The 14,254-nt window shown below is 39.4% G+C and overlaps 1 protein-coding gene across 3 annotated transcripts in view; it reads left to right on the top strand.

Annotated features, from left to right (window-relative positions):
* FCHO2 (FCH and mu domain containing endocytic adaptor 2) overlaps positions 1-14,254 on the top strand; it is a 166,184-nt gene that overhangs the window by 25,204 nt on the left and 126,726 nt on the right. For all 3 annotated transcript variants that reach the window (XM_061621139.1, XM_061621129.1, XM_061621125.1), the window contains 4 exons: positions 3,052-3,143; positions 12,065-12,139; positions 13,625-13,766; positions 13,855-14,007. In XM_061621139.1, the coding sequence (XP_061477123.1) occupies positions 3,091-3,143; positions 12,065-12,139; positions 13,625-13,766; positions 13,855-14,007 (423 nt within the window). In that variant the 5' untranslated portion in view covers positions 3,052-3,090. The remainder of the gene's footprint in view (positions 1-3,051; positions 3,144-12,064; positions 12,140-13,624; positions 13,767-13,854; positions 14,008-14,254) is intronic.

The following is a 14,254-nucleotide window of genomic DNA, read 5'->3' as shown; positions in this document are numbered from 1 at the left end:
TTCCTTGTCTGGCCAAACGCTTCCCTGCCAGAAACATCTCCTCTCCCTTCAATGGAGCTGGCACCTGAGGAGTCTAGACTGTCCGATGAGCAGATGTGTGTGCGCCCTCTGTCACCTTGTGTGCACTGCCGAGAAAAGAGGCTTGGCCAGAGGAGGTCCCGCACAGGAGTCAGAAATTACGGGCAAAATCCTTTCCTACTTAAGCCCACACCCCTCTGATGAGGGTGCTGAGTCAACTCCCCTTACAAGCTGCAGAGTAAGCCTGAGTAGTTTAGTTAGGTATTACAGAGAGCTAGTTAGTGAAATCTATGAGACACCTTGCCTTCGATGTTACTCTGATCAAACAGGAATTAATTCCAGTCTCGCCTCCGTTTCATGATTCTCACTCTGGGTAGGACAAATGCAGAAGAGGAGGAATTGGAGAGATTTTACGCAGAAGTACAGGAAGAAATTGATCACACACCAGAATAAGATGTGTTGATAATCATGGGGGACTGGAATGCAAAAGTAGGGAACAGAGAAGAACTAGAAATTGTGGGGAAATGGGGCTTAGGTGACAGAAATGAAGCAGGAGAAAGACTTATTGAATTCCATGAAGCCAATAATTTGTTTCTTGCAAACACATTTTTTGAGCAACCAAAAAGACAACTGCCCATGTGGACATCACCAAATGGTCAATATAGGAATCAAATCGATTATATAATTGGTAGTAGAAGATGGAGAAGTTCCATACTTTCTGCAAAAACAAGACCAGGAGCACACTGTGGTACAGATCATGAAGTGGTCATACTAAAAATTAGAGTAAAGCTAAAGAAGAACAAAGCAATCAAAATGCCAAAATACAATTTAAATAACGTTCCAGAAGAATATAAAGATCAAATAAGGAACAGATTTGAGGCTTTAAACTTCATTGACAGAGAACCAGAAAAACTATGGAATGAAGTCAGAGACATTATCTGGGAAGAATGCAAAAAGACAATACCTTGTGTTAAAAAGAGAGAAAGACCCCAATGGATGACTGAAGAAACTCTTCAAATGGTTAAAGAGAGGAGGAAAGCAAAAGCAAAAGGAGATAGAAACATGGTTAGAACCCTAAATGCAACAATACAGCGACTAGTACGTAGGGACAAAGAGAGCTGTATAGAAATAAAAGAGGACAACAAGGGAAGAACAGGAGCCCTATTCCAAAAGATTAGAGAAATGAAAGGGAAATTTAAACCAAGAGTAGGGATGTTGAATAATCAACACGGGAACACACTGATTGACCGAGATGAAATAAAAGGAAGATGGAAGCAATACACTGAAGAACTCTATCAAAGAGATGCCAGGATGACAGATTCATTCACGGAGGAACCCTATGACGAAGAACCAGAAATTCTAGAATGTGAGGTGAAAGCTGCTCTTAAAATACTTGGAAGAAACGAATCACCAGGAACAGATGGCATACCAATAGAGTTGCTACAAGCTACTGAGACTGAATCAGTCCAAATTTTGACAAAAAGTTGTCAACAAATATGGAAAACTAAACAATGGCAAACAGATTGGAAGTGTTCAATATACATCCCAATTCCAAAGAAAGAGGATCCCAGGGAATGCAGTAATTATTGAACTATTGCCTTAATATCCCATGAAACTAAAATAATGCTCAAGATTCTACAACAAAGGCTCTTACCATATATGGAGGAGAAATGCCAGATGTCCAAGCTGGATTCAGAAAGGGAAGAGGTACCAGAGATCATATCGCAAACATACATTGGATAATGGAATGGACCAAGGAATTTCAGAAGGAAATCACCCTGTGCTTTACAGATTGCAGCAAAGCCTTTGATTGCGTAGATAATGAAAAACCATGGAATGCTTTAAAAGAAATGGGGGTGCCACAGCATCTGATTGTCCTGATGCGCAGCCTATACTCTAGACAAGAGGCTACTGTAAGGACAGAATATGGAGAAACCGATTGGTTCCCCATCGGAAAGGGTGTTAGACAGGCATGTATTTTATCACCCTATTTGTTTAAACTATATGCAGAACATATACGGAAAGTGGGATTGGACCAAGATGAAGGAGGTGTGAAAATTGGAGGGAGAAATATCAATAATTTAAGATATGCAGACGATACCATACTACTAGCATAAACCAGTAATGATTTGAAACAAATGCTGATAAAAGTTAGAGGAAAGCACAAAAGCAGGACTACAGCTGAACGTCAAAAAGACTAAAGTAATGACAACAGAGGATTTATGTAACTATACAGTTGACAATGAGGACATTGAACTTGTAAGGATTATCAATACCTCGGCACAGTCATTAACCAAAATGGAGACAATAGTCAAGAAATCAGAAGGCGGCTAGGACTGGGAAAGGCAGCTTATGAGAGAACTAGAAAAGGTCCTCAAATGCAAAGATGTATCACTGAACACTAAAGTCAGGATAATTCAGACCATGGTATTCCCGATGTCTATGTATGAATGTGAAAGTTGGACAGTGAAAAAAGCGGATAAGAGAAAAATCAACTCACTCAAAATGTGTTGGAGGAGAGCTTTGTGCATACCATGGACTGCGAAAAAGACAAATAATTGGGTGTTAGTTCTGGTTTAATTTGTTCTATCACTAGAAGCTAAAATGATGAAACTGAGGTTATCATACTTTGGACACATAATGAGAAGACAGGATTCACTAGAAAAGACAATCATGCTGGGAAAAACAGAAGGGAGTAGAAAAAGAAGAGAGTTGCTAGGAGATGCCCTGTTCCCCTCACAGAACTTCAGTCAGAGTGGCTGACTGTTAAACCACTCTGGCCATTGGAGCTCTGTCAGGGGAATATTAATCTCCTCTCAGGACCCTTCTTAGCACTACGTTGAATACAACTGCTAATTTGCAGGCCTACTGTAATGTACTTGTTCCTGGTACCCTGATACTTTGAGTTTTCTGCTAGTGCGTGTACAGCAGGTTGTAGAACAGTGCTAATGAGGGAGTTCCTTCTGCTTGTATATAAAGTGTTTTGATTCTGTGATTTTAACCTTTCACTAAACTGTTTTTTTTTAACTGTAGGGGGAAAGAAACAATGGCTTTGATGTCCTCTATCATAATATGAAACATGGACATGTATCTACAAAAGAACTAGCAGATTTCATAAGAGAAAGGTAGGTGTGTTCGTTATTCTGGCATATTTATTTAAACCACTCCAGAGATCTTTCGAAATACATCACTCCATTTACTTATTAGCTAATTACTGTATTGCAGTTTTACAGCACAGTTCTCTGCATGTCTACCCAGAAATAAGCCCCATTCAATTTAGTGCAGTTTAATTTCCAGATGAATTGGTGTAGGTTTGCAGCCCGAATAAATCAAGATAACTTAGGTTCAAAGGAACAAATTACCAGTGAAGTATTAATTCCTTGAAATGTATGTTTGTTGTTTTGCTAATTGTTTTTTCAATTTACTTTTTAAAAGTTTTACATAGTAAGATTAATACGTTTCTAAAATGTTAGCCTTGGAACTTCATTTGCTCAGTGCTTTTACTAGCCTTACTAGTTTAGATTTGGCTTGGTTCAGTAGATAGTGTAATTATACAGCCACGAGAGTATCCCGTGGAGTATCCCACGAAAGTAATATCCCCCCCCCGGCCATACTGCTGTGTCCCATAAGCTCATTTCAAAACAAAACCTTACAAAACTTACAGTCCTGAACTCAGAAACGCTTGCTTAACAACCCTCTTAAGTTTTTATGGCGATACACAAAACAGTCAGAGAGAATAGAGAGTTTAAAGTCTTAAAAAAGTTTATCTGAAGGAGTGCCTCCAGCATCACCAATTATGTCGCCTGACAAGATCAGCCACGCAAAACCTTCTCTTGGTCCCACCAGTTAAACTAGCCAGGCTGGTGCGGACTAGAGAGAGGGCATTTTTGATCGTGGCCCCCACCCTCTGGAACTCCCTCCCGTTTGATCTTCGCCATGCCCCCTTCCCTGACAAGTTTCCGCCGCAGTTTGAAGACCTGGCTGTTCAGGCAGGCCTATGGGACTTCTGGGGTGGGTTAGTCTTTTAATTGTTGTTATTAATTGTGTTTTCACTAATTATTGATTACGGTCCTTGTTTTTATATTGTATTTTATGCTATTTGTACGTCGCCTAGAGTGGCCGTTCATTCGGCCAGATAGGCGACTCAAAAATAAAATTTTATTTATTATTATTATTATAAAAAGAGAGGAAAAAACCCCAGAGCCCTTTTGGACTTTTTTCTCTCAGAGTTCTCATAATCGGTTGAAATTCATTAAAAACCAGCCATGTTCACAGGGTACCTGTAATCCTAATACTGACCTTGCCCCATACTCTGACCTTCATCTGCTGCAGTTTAAAAGTTTAAAAAATGCCTGGTTGATTTTTAATTAATTTAAGAAATTTTGGCTGGAAGCCTATTATAACGCAGGGCATGTTCAGTAAGGACTAACTGTTAGTGTTCTAAAAGCCTCACAGCTGCTGGACTTGCCTAAATGGGGCCACACCCACACCAGACTTTGATTTCACATGAGACAGTCATGGCTTCCCTCAGAGAATCCTGGGAAGTGTAGTTTGTGACGGGTGCTGAGAGGAGACTCCTGAGAGAGCTCCAGCGGCCAGACTGGTTTAACAGTCAGCCACTCTGATTGAATGTCTGTGAGGGGAACAGGGCGTCTCCTAGCAACTCTCAGAACCCTTCACTTAACTGCACTTCCCAGGATTCTTTGAGAGAAGCCATGACTGTCCATAGTGAAATAAAGGCCTGGGGTGGATGTGGCCTGCGACAGCTTTGTTTTAAATTTGGGTGGGAGGCTACATGTGCCTGCTGTAGAATAAAAAGGTGGGGGAAAGCCTGAAAAAGAATGATACTGTTCACAATGTTTTCCTTTCGGAAAGGAAAGGGGCTTCCCTTCTGCCCAGTGCTCACTCACCCAATCTCCTCCTCCTCCCCTCCTTGCCCCTTCCCTGGGTCAGTGTTGGACTATGACCTGGGAGACCAGGGTTTGAATCCCCACACAGCCATGAAGCTCACTGGGTAACCTTGGGCCAGTCACTGCCTCTTAGCCTCAGAGGAAGCCAATGGTGAAACCACCTCTGAATACTGTTTACCATGAAAACCCTATTCATAGGGTCGCTGTAAGTCAGGATCGACTTGAAGGCAGTCCCATTTCCATTTTCAAACATGATTGCATAGAATTAAATCCCATTGAACTCAAAAAGTATGCAAATGATCAATCCCTCCCTTCTTTCTCCTTCCTCCTATCCCCTCCCTCTTGCCCATCCCCTCCCCATCCCCATCCCCTTCCAATCTCCTCCTTCCCTATCCCCCTCCTCTTCCTCCTCCCCATGGTCAGTTTTACCTATCTTAAGCATGATTGCATGGAAGTAAATACTATTGAACTCTATAAGCATACAACCTCCCCTCCCCCTTTCTTTGCCCCCCTCCAATACGCTTCTTCCCCTTCCCACTCCCCTTCCTCCTCCCCCATGGTCAGTTTTTCCTATGGTAACCAAGATTGCATAGGAGTAAGTCCGATTGAACTCAATAAGCATGCAAATGATCAATCCATTCTCAGCAAACTTGTACAGGATCCCATTTCTTGCCTCCCAGATTAAAAACCTGGGAAATTCACTAATTAGTTGCAGCTAAGAAACGAAACTCAAAGTTTTCCACTCACACAGAGGCCCATCTCCTCTCAAGATGAAATCCCCACAATTCTCTGCATCTGAGCCATTTTACGCAATCCATTTTAAACCAGGTGTACCAATGTTGCGATTTCATGACACTAAGCATGATTGCACGGGAGTAAATAGCACTAAATTCAATAAACATGCAAATGATCAAACCTGTCCTTCACCCCTCCCGCTCCTGCCTGCTCCCCTCCCAGTCCTCCCCTCTGCGTTTCCTCCCCTCCCCCCCTCCCCATCCTCTGTGGTCAGTTTCACCTATCCTAAGCATGATTGCAGGGGAGTAAATCCCATTGAACTCAATAAGCATGCAAATGATCAATCCATTCTCAGCAAACTTGCACAGGTTCCTACCTCCCCGATTAAAAAGCAGGGAAATTCACTAATAGGCAAAAAACCTTGCGGTTTAAGAACGTACCTATAGCTCACAGCTATATCTATCAAACTTTAAAAAGCAAGGAAATTGGACAGCTATAGTGAATGCACCAGGGGAACAGGAGACCTGAACTCCTCTCTGAGATATTGGACTGCCCTACAAATTGGTCAAATGCAAACACCATTTGGGTTGGTCTTTCACAGTCCAATCCACTTGCTGTGTAGCTTGGAAGAATTTGGTAACATGTGCCTCTGAGCATATGGTGAGTGGTGGCAACACCTGCAATCAGCCCAAATAATAGAAAGAAGACATGTGCTGTGCTGATCTTGTTTTAGCAGGGAGGAAGCAACATTATTAAGGCAGTTGATATAGTTCAGATGGTCACTTTGAATATGTCTGATTTCCTTTGCAATTTTAGTGAAGTTTCCTATAGGAAATCATTTTCTTTTTTTCTTTTTGTGAATATGTGAAGTACAGCAACACTTTGCAAAATTTACACTAAAAAACCTCCAAACATAATTGTGGAATAATGGCACTGTCTTCTGCAGAAAAGTCTCCTGTGGACCTCAGGAGTGTCTCAATTTGCACAAGATAAAACAGTGGGAGGTGAAATACATTCTAGAAAAAATCTCGGTGTGCTCTATGTTTTTAATTGACTACGCCCACCTTGCCTTAAATGAAGTGGTTTAAACATAGCAGGCTGAAAACATGCACCCTCTTTTTTCCAACAGCTAGAGTCATTGCAACATATTGTAATCAGTCTGATTTTACATCAAACTGCAGTTTCAGATTCCACTGTTAATGCACCCAAAATAGAAATAGAACATAACCTCCAATTTGAAACACAAAAAAATGCTGTCTTCCCCATCATATGACACTGACCAATAAAAAGGCTTTGAAATTAATAAAAATAAATTTGACACAGATTTCTAGGATGAATAATGACGGAAATAAAATTTTCTAGTTTAGATTCTCTGTAGAAACATTAGTAACACAGGAAGTAAGAAGAACACCCACCAACATTCAAAAATATAATTCTCTATCTTTGGAGATGGCAGGTGTTGCCACCAGTCACCATATGCTCAGAGGCACGTTACCAAATTCTTGCAAGCTACACAGGAAGCAGATTGGACTGTGAAAGACCAACCGAAATGGTGTTTGCATTTTGACCAATTCATAGGGCAGTACAATATCTCAGAGAGGTCAGGTCTCCTGCTCCCCCGGTGCATTCACTATAGCTGCCCAATTTCCCTGCTTTTTAAAGTTTGATAGATATAGCTGTGGGCTATAGGTACGTTCTTAAACTGCAAGGTTTTTTGCCTATTAGTGAATATGTTTTTCCTTAACACAGTATGCATGGGAAACTGGCAAATCATATGCGTTTTCAGTGGTGCTAGAACAAAATAACATGGCCCAACATGTAATCTTCAACACAATTACACATTTAATTTTAACGATGTTTAAGAAATCCTTTAGGGGGATAATTTATTCTAAAGGGAGAAGAATTCTAGTGCTTTGTTTTACTTAGTGGAGGAGTGGAGAACCTGTGGCCCACAGGCCAGATTTGCCTGTCTTGGGTCCTCATTTGGCCTGCAAGCCAGTTTTCCCCAACACCATGCCCTCCTGTTCCTCATCTGATATTATATGTGACATTAGGTGTGTGGCAGTATGGCTCCCTCAACAGTGCAATTGAATTTCCCATGGGGAACTCAGTTGTGCATCCAATTCCTGCAGAGAGCAGGGTTGAAGTCACCACCCATCACCCAGCTGCCCAGCTGAAGGGCAGTGACTTCAAGCCTGCTGGATCCACTATGCAACCAAGTTCCCCATGGAGAACTTTATTGCACAGCCAATCCCTGCAAAAAGCAGCTGTTCCAGCTCTATGCTCAGCTCTTGGGAAGTGCTGAAAACAGAACTTGCAATATGCTTTGCAGTGCTTGAGAAGCATTGCACAAAGATGTTTGACAAGTGCGTTGTCCCACCCACATGTCAATTATCTAATGTAGTGATATCAGGAGATTAGCAGGTGTGCTGTCCTGCCCACCAAATGGCCCATTGCAGTGGGAACAGAAAATGATCTGTCTTGCCAGTCCAAATCGGTTTCTGACCCCTGGCTTAGGGGATGGTTTAAGCCAGGTATATTAGATGTGAAGGGAATTCAGATCCATATGACACAGCTAACAAATCCTGCTAAGGCAAGAAAATATCCTTATGTGGAAATCTGTTTTTCACTCGGTCAACTCTGTCTTCATAACAAGTGCAGCCACATAGCAGTGCACAGTTTACCAACTTTTCCTATCTTCTTGCCCCAACCTTTTCTGAATGACAAATAGTGATATGCTTTTGCTACCCCTTTGCTTCTTTCATGATGATTAAGGTTGCCTGTCTCCTAGTTAATATTCATTGTAAAACTCAAAACAGTTTCAGAAAGTGACCTTGCCTCCTTGGTGCAATATGATACTTCTTGGTGGTCAACCCTTTAGTACTTCATCATTGCAGTTCCTGACCTATTAGCAATATGTATTGTACAGGCCTGTAGATGCATAAAAGCACGTTGACACTTCCAAAGGCATTGCATCTAGTAAGCACGCACCTGGGAGTGAGAGATGTCTAGGAGAAGAGTTTTTTCCTAGAACATCTCTGTAGGAAGCTTGCCGTACTGAAACAGTACTGGCAATCTGTACAGATATAGCCATGTGGAGAGAGATTGTGACATGACATTGGTTTGTGTTAGGTTAAGTGATATTTAGACTTGGATAAAAAAGAATTTTCACTTTATATATTTAAATGGTTTATGAGAGATGAATTATCTATGATTCACAGATATACACTATTGGTCCAGCCCAAGCTATCTGCTTCCATAGTTACAAAGAGGAATTTAGAAATCAAAACACAGGGATTTTATAGGCATGCCTAGACTAGTAATTTTTAATCAAGTACCAGAGTATTTGGAATTCTTTCCATCACAGCATGTTTTGTGTAATCTTCAGCACAATTGCACTTTTAATTTTAAAGATATTTAAGAAATCCTTTATCAATGTGTAAATTTGTTGTTAGTCAACAGAAAGGCAAGGTTCAAGTCTGTATTTTTAACTTTGTTGGATTACAAGAAGTTTCTTGTTATAGTTTCTTCAGATAAGGAATTTTCTGTCTATACAAGTTAGAAAGCATTCAGTTCTCAGGAATCTGACAGATTTTGAAAAACTGATTGTTTCCATGCACAAAGATTTTTCCTGAAATATATCTTAGTATTTTATACCCACAGTATTAATTCATACTATCAACAAAAATGGTAGACGGATCTACAAAAGGAAATTTCCCCAGATGTTTGGTTTTTCCTTTTTGCACTGAGAAGTTAGTTTACTGTGAGTGTATTGTTGAAAGAGAATTGTATGAAAATAGCAATGCAATGGCATCTAGCACCTCTGAAATTAGGCAGAATTTATGATGCTAGAAAAAATAATATATCTATGTGTATATAATAAATTATTATATATATAATTTATATATTAGCCACAGAATTTGGTAGGAGCAGAAATGTATATGAATTGCTACTAAAATTTGTATAAAAGTAAAATTTAAATCTTACAAAAAGTATAGACATACATAAAAATATGAATGAAATTTCTAAAATACAATTATTGTGATCACTATGATACAGAATGATACCTTAACATCAAGCTAATGTCATAAGTAATGATAAAATAGATGCTAAAGGCCAAATATGTTTTGACCCTCAAGGGGTCTTCGTGAGTGGTCAGTGATTGTGTAACACTCAAAGTTGTCACCAGAAGTTAGTAATTTGGCTGATCTATATAGAAAAGGTGAGCTGACAAATTGTATCCATAGGATCACTGTGCACAGGTGGTAAACCTGGATATGTATAGATTGCTATAAAAGGTGGTATTTTTTTAGTGCCCAATCATAACACGTTTCTGGGGTATCATCCATATACGTCTGATTCTCAATGTCCATTCTTGTAGATCAGGGAAAGCCTTTATAAAAAGATAAAGCTTTATAGGACATCAAAATCAAATAAATGATGATGCTTAATGTATGACAGAGGGAAGGGCATTCCAAAATATAGGGACATTTTTTGGTCATCACCCTATGATATTCTGTTAGGTTATAGTGCTACAAATAATTTCCCCAGGTGATTTAAATGATTCTACAGGCCTGTACAAGGGCAGGCAATTCTTCAGGTAAACTGGTCTCAAGTTGTTCAGGGCTTTACATGTTAATAATAAGACCTTGAAATTGACTAGTAGCTGAGTGGTAGCCAATGCAGTTGCGCTTAACATAAGTGTAATATGAGTGCATCCAGGGGCTCCCCTGAAAAACCTGGCAGCAGCATTCTCCACCAGCTGCAGCTTCTGGAGCTGTTTTATGGGAACCCCTACATAGAGTGCATTGCAGTAGTCCATGGGCCACTAACCCAGTGCCTGCAAGTGCCATGGCACCCACAAAGACCTTCTTTGGTGCCCCCAGGTAGGGGATCCAGACTCTTGAGCTTTCTTTAAAAAAACAGTAAATCTTTAGCCCTCCTAGAAAGGAAGTTATGAAGCAAAATGTGCAGGTACCCTTCAAAATAGTTTCTATGAGATGTTCCATCCTGGCTGCTCCTGCCTGTTGCTGTGTTTAGCCAGTGAGTGAAGTCAGAACTGTGATAAGTGAGTTGTTTGGACACCATGCAGTAGGGATCCCAGGGATCCCAAAGAGCTTCTGTTTCCTGCTGCTCCTCTTTAGTGCACTTTTCCTGCTTCTAGTCCTTGGAATCTCCATAGCTTGTTCTTCCATTTTTCTTAGCAACCAGGATGCATCTTTCCTGTGGTGGGTTTGTCTGAGATTAGGTACTCCCTAGAAGTTACTTTCTGCAAATACTACTACACAATAAGTATGTGTGCGTGTTAAAGAATTCCCTCTGCAAATGGAAAATGCAAAATGTGAAAACTTTGAAAAGAGATTTTGGCACCTACAGCACTCTCTCAAAACTTGAAATGTGCTTGCTGGTTCAAAGAGCTTGATGGCCCAGGTTTAGCATTATGTGTGAACCAGGCCACTATTTGGAATTCAAGTGCTTGAATAGGTTTTTTATATGGAGTGAGCCTGATATTATGTGGGAACCCCTTAATATGTACTTACAAAAATCAGGATATAATAAGGAAATCTGAATTAATTCTGTGTCCTATTTAATGAAGGATATTTTTTATGTATTTCTCATCTTTGGGTTTGACAATGATTTGTTCAATGAGGAACTGGTCATGTGTTCTTGGGCACTTTAATATAATACCTCCTGGCTTATTAAACCAATGTTCTGTAATGTGTGAACCAGACTTTGAGGGTTCCCTACATCCTGGGATATCAAATTGCAGTTTGATCCTGGTTTGTTGGGAATGCTGAAGCCAGTTAACCTGTATTGGATGGGGATAGCACTCCCTCTAAAAGACTAGGTTCACACTCTGTTGTATTCTTGAACCTGGTGTTGTTGCTGTTTTATTATTATTATTAAACATATTTATAGCTACCATCACCTTTCAGTATATAAATACTTCCAAAAGAGTTCATAGAGATAGTAAAATCAATACAAAAATTCATAACAAATTAGTTAAATTCAAGTCAAACAATAAAATTAAATGCTGATAATTATTCAAAGCAGATCATTAAAAAAACAGTCATTTTTTGTGACTACTGTTTTGTGACATTTTTTGCCATTATTGTGCTTGAAGACGCTTCTAATTCCCAAGCTCTGGGGCAAAGCTTGATTTGCTTACACATCACCAGTACAGGGTTTTTTTATGGCACTATTGCCACAGTGCTAGTGTATTACAAAAAACACATCTTAACAGACCTATTCATTTTTGAAGACAAATAAGTCTTGGGGCTGTTGAGTTCTAACATTTAGTATTAGACTGATTTACTTAAATAGTGGGTTGTTAATAAGCAGTGCATTTCTTCACGTTTTCTAAGAACTGTATTTTGTTTTTTGATTGCTTTTGTTAACAGGGCTACAATAGAAGAGGCATATTCAAGATCAATGACAAAGCTAGCCAAATCAGCAAGCAATTACTCACAGCTTGGGTAAGCTATGGTGCCTAAAAACAACATCTTTGTGCTGTTTCTCGGAAGACCTGAAAGCAGATGGAGCAACTTTTCTGCCTTTTAAAATATAATATCAGTATTTCTTTAGATTACATAATTATCCAGTACATGCATGAATGTATGCAACATTTAAAACTGAACTCTGTGTGTTTATGGCTTTTTGCCCTGCTCTTCTCCCCCTCTTTCTCTATCCTACATTTTTCTGAATTCTGAAGAAAAATAAAAATAAAAGCCTGTGCATTTAAAGAAAACAATACAAACATTTTTTGTTTGTATTTTGCATGGATTTGCTGAAGCATGGTATACTCTGTGTTTGGTGGAACTTAGGTAGTCAGTGCCTTGTGCTACATGTTGAATACAGGAAGGATAAAAATCTGTCCTATCTTTCAAGGCAACAGCAAAAATTATAAAGTATAAAATGCTTTGAGTGTTAAAAATACATCATATAAATGCTAGCTATTATGCAGATGACTGCCACATTAATTTCAATAGAAGTAAATCTGTGGATGCAAACCTACTTCCTCTGCTGAATCAAATAGGGGCAGCCCTTAATAGTTCACCCTTAGGGATGCAGAAGCACCTCAGTGTTTGACCCATATGTGACACCATCAGTTCCAGAATCCCTGATGGAGATTCGGCATTCAACCCTGCAAAGGGGTAATGCTTTGTTAAGTGCTCCATTTGAATGTTTAGAAAATCTCAAACCCTAATGAGTTCTTCTTCCAGGCATTTGTTTAAAAACTCAAAAATTACTCACAGGGTGCCCACTTCTGATGCTCCTGGCATTCTCTTCTGGCTGCCTCCAGCTCCAGCAACTTAACTGCAGCAGTGGAAGTGTCAGCGGGAGCACCCAAAGCCCTGGTGGCGTATCATCTTTTGCCAGGGATGAGATTTAGGGCTTCCAGTCCTAGAATTCTCTGTAGAAGTGTGACAGCATGTTCATCATTTCCACCAGAGAAAAGACTGGCCTCTTGTAGTGCACTTTGGATTGAGGCACTGATTGTCTCAGTTATGCTAGTAAGCCTATGAACTGGGACACTTATTGAAAACTTCCAGCTTTGCTATTCAGTGAGAGCACTCACATCTATAAGAAATAGATGAATTGAAGTACATTTCTAAAATGTTTTTGTTGTATTAAGAGAATTTTGAACATCTATTAATTACACTTTTTTGCTTCTAGTTTAAAAAAACGTTAGTGAGTCCTGAATATACACTTGGCATTGAATAGCAGTAAGAAGCTTTGGCACCATCTGTCAAACCTTGGAACATGATGTATAGCTTATGAAGGACTTAGAGATCCTTTCTGTGTGGGGAAAATATTTTTGTTGGGTCTACATAATAACAGTATAAAAGTAAACAAAAGGAAAACTATATAAAATATCCTTAGGAGTTTTATTTAATGGAAAGCTGTGGTTAATATGTTTTGCTTCCTAGCTATTTCAGCACCTTTTCCCTTATTTGTAGGACATTTGCACCAGTTTGGGATGTTTTTAAGTCATCATCAGAAAAATTAGCAAGCTGTCACTTAGAGCTTGTTCGGAAGTTGCAAGAACTAATAAAAGAAGTGCAGAAGTATGGAGATGAACAAATAAAAGCTCATAAAAAGGTTGTGTATATTCCTTTCAATGCATTTTAATAACTTCAGATGAAAATACTAATTTGGTAGTGTTTGACATGCATGTCATATTTAACAGACTAAAGAAGAAGTTTCAGGAACTTTGGAAGCAATGCAAAACATTCAGAGTATTACCCAGGCCCTTCAAAAAGCAAAAGAAAACTACAATTCAAAGTGTGTGGAACAGGAGCGTTTAAAAAAGGAAGGTGCAACACAGAGAGAAATAGACAAGGTAATGTTTGAAAGGCTTAGCTGCCTTTATAGTCTAATTGCACAGATTTAAAACTTCCGTATAGCATTGCTGTTTTTATTTTTTTAATTTTTCAGTATAAAAAGTAAAGATAATCAAAGTATGTCTTCTGCATAATACATACAGTATTTAATGTTATGGTATAAAGTAAGGTCCTGTTTACTTATTGAATTAGCTTGTATATGCATAGGTACAACATCTTGAACTTCATTGAGGCTGCAATCCTAAC

The sequence above is a fragment of the Rhineura floridana genome, chromosome 1 (assembly GCF_030035675.1).
Source record: "Rhineura floridana isolate rRhiFlo1 chromosome 1, rRhiFlo1.hap2, whole genome shotgun sequence".
NCBI classification, from domain to species: Eukaryota; Metazoa; Chordata; class Lepidosauria; order Squamata; family Rhineuridae; genus Rhineura; species Rhineura floridana.
This window is presented reverse-complemented; position numbering and strand designations above follow the sequence as displayed.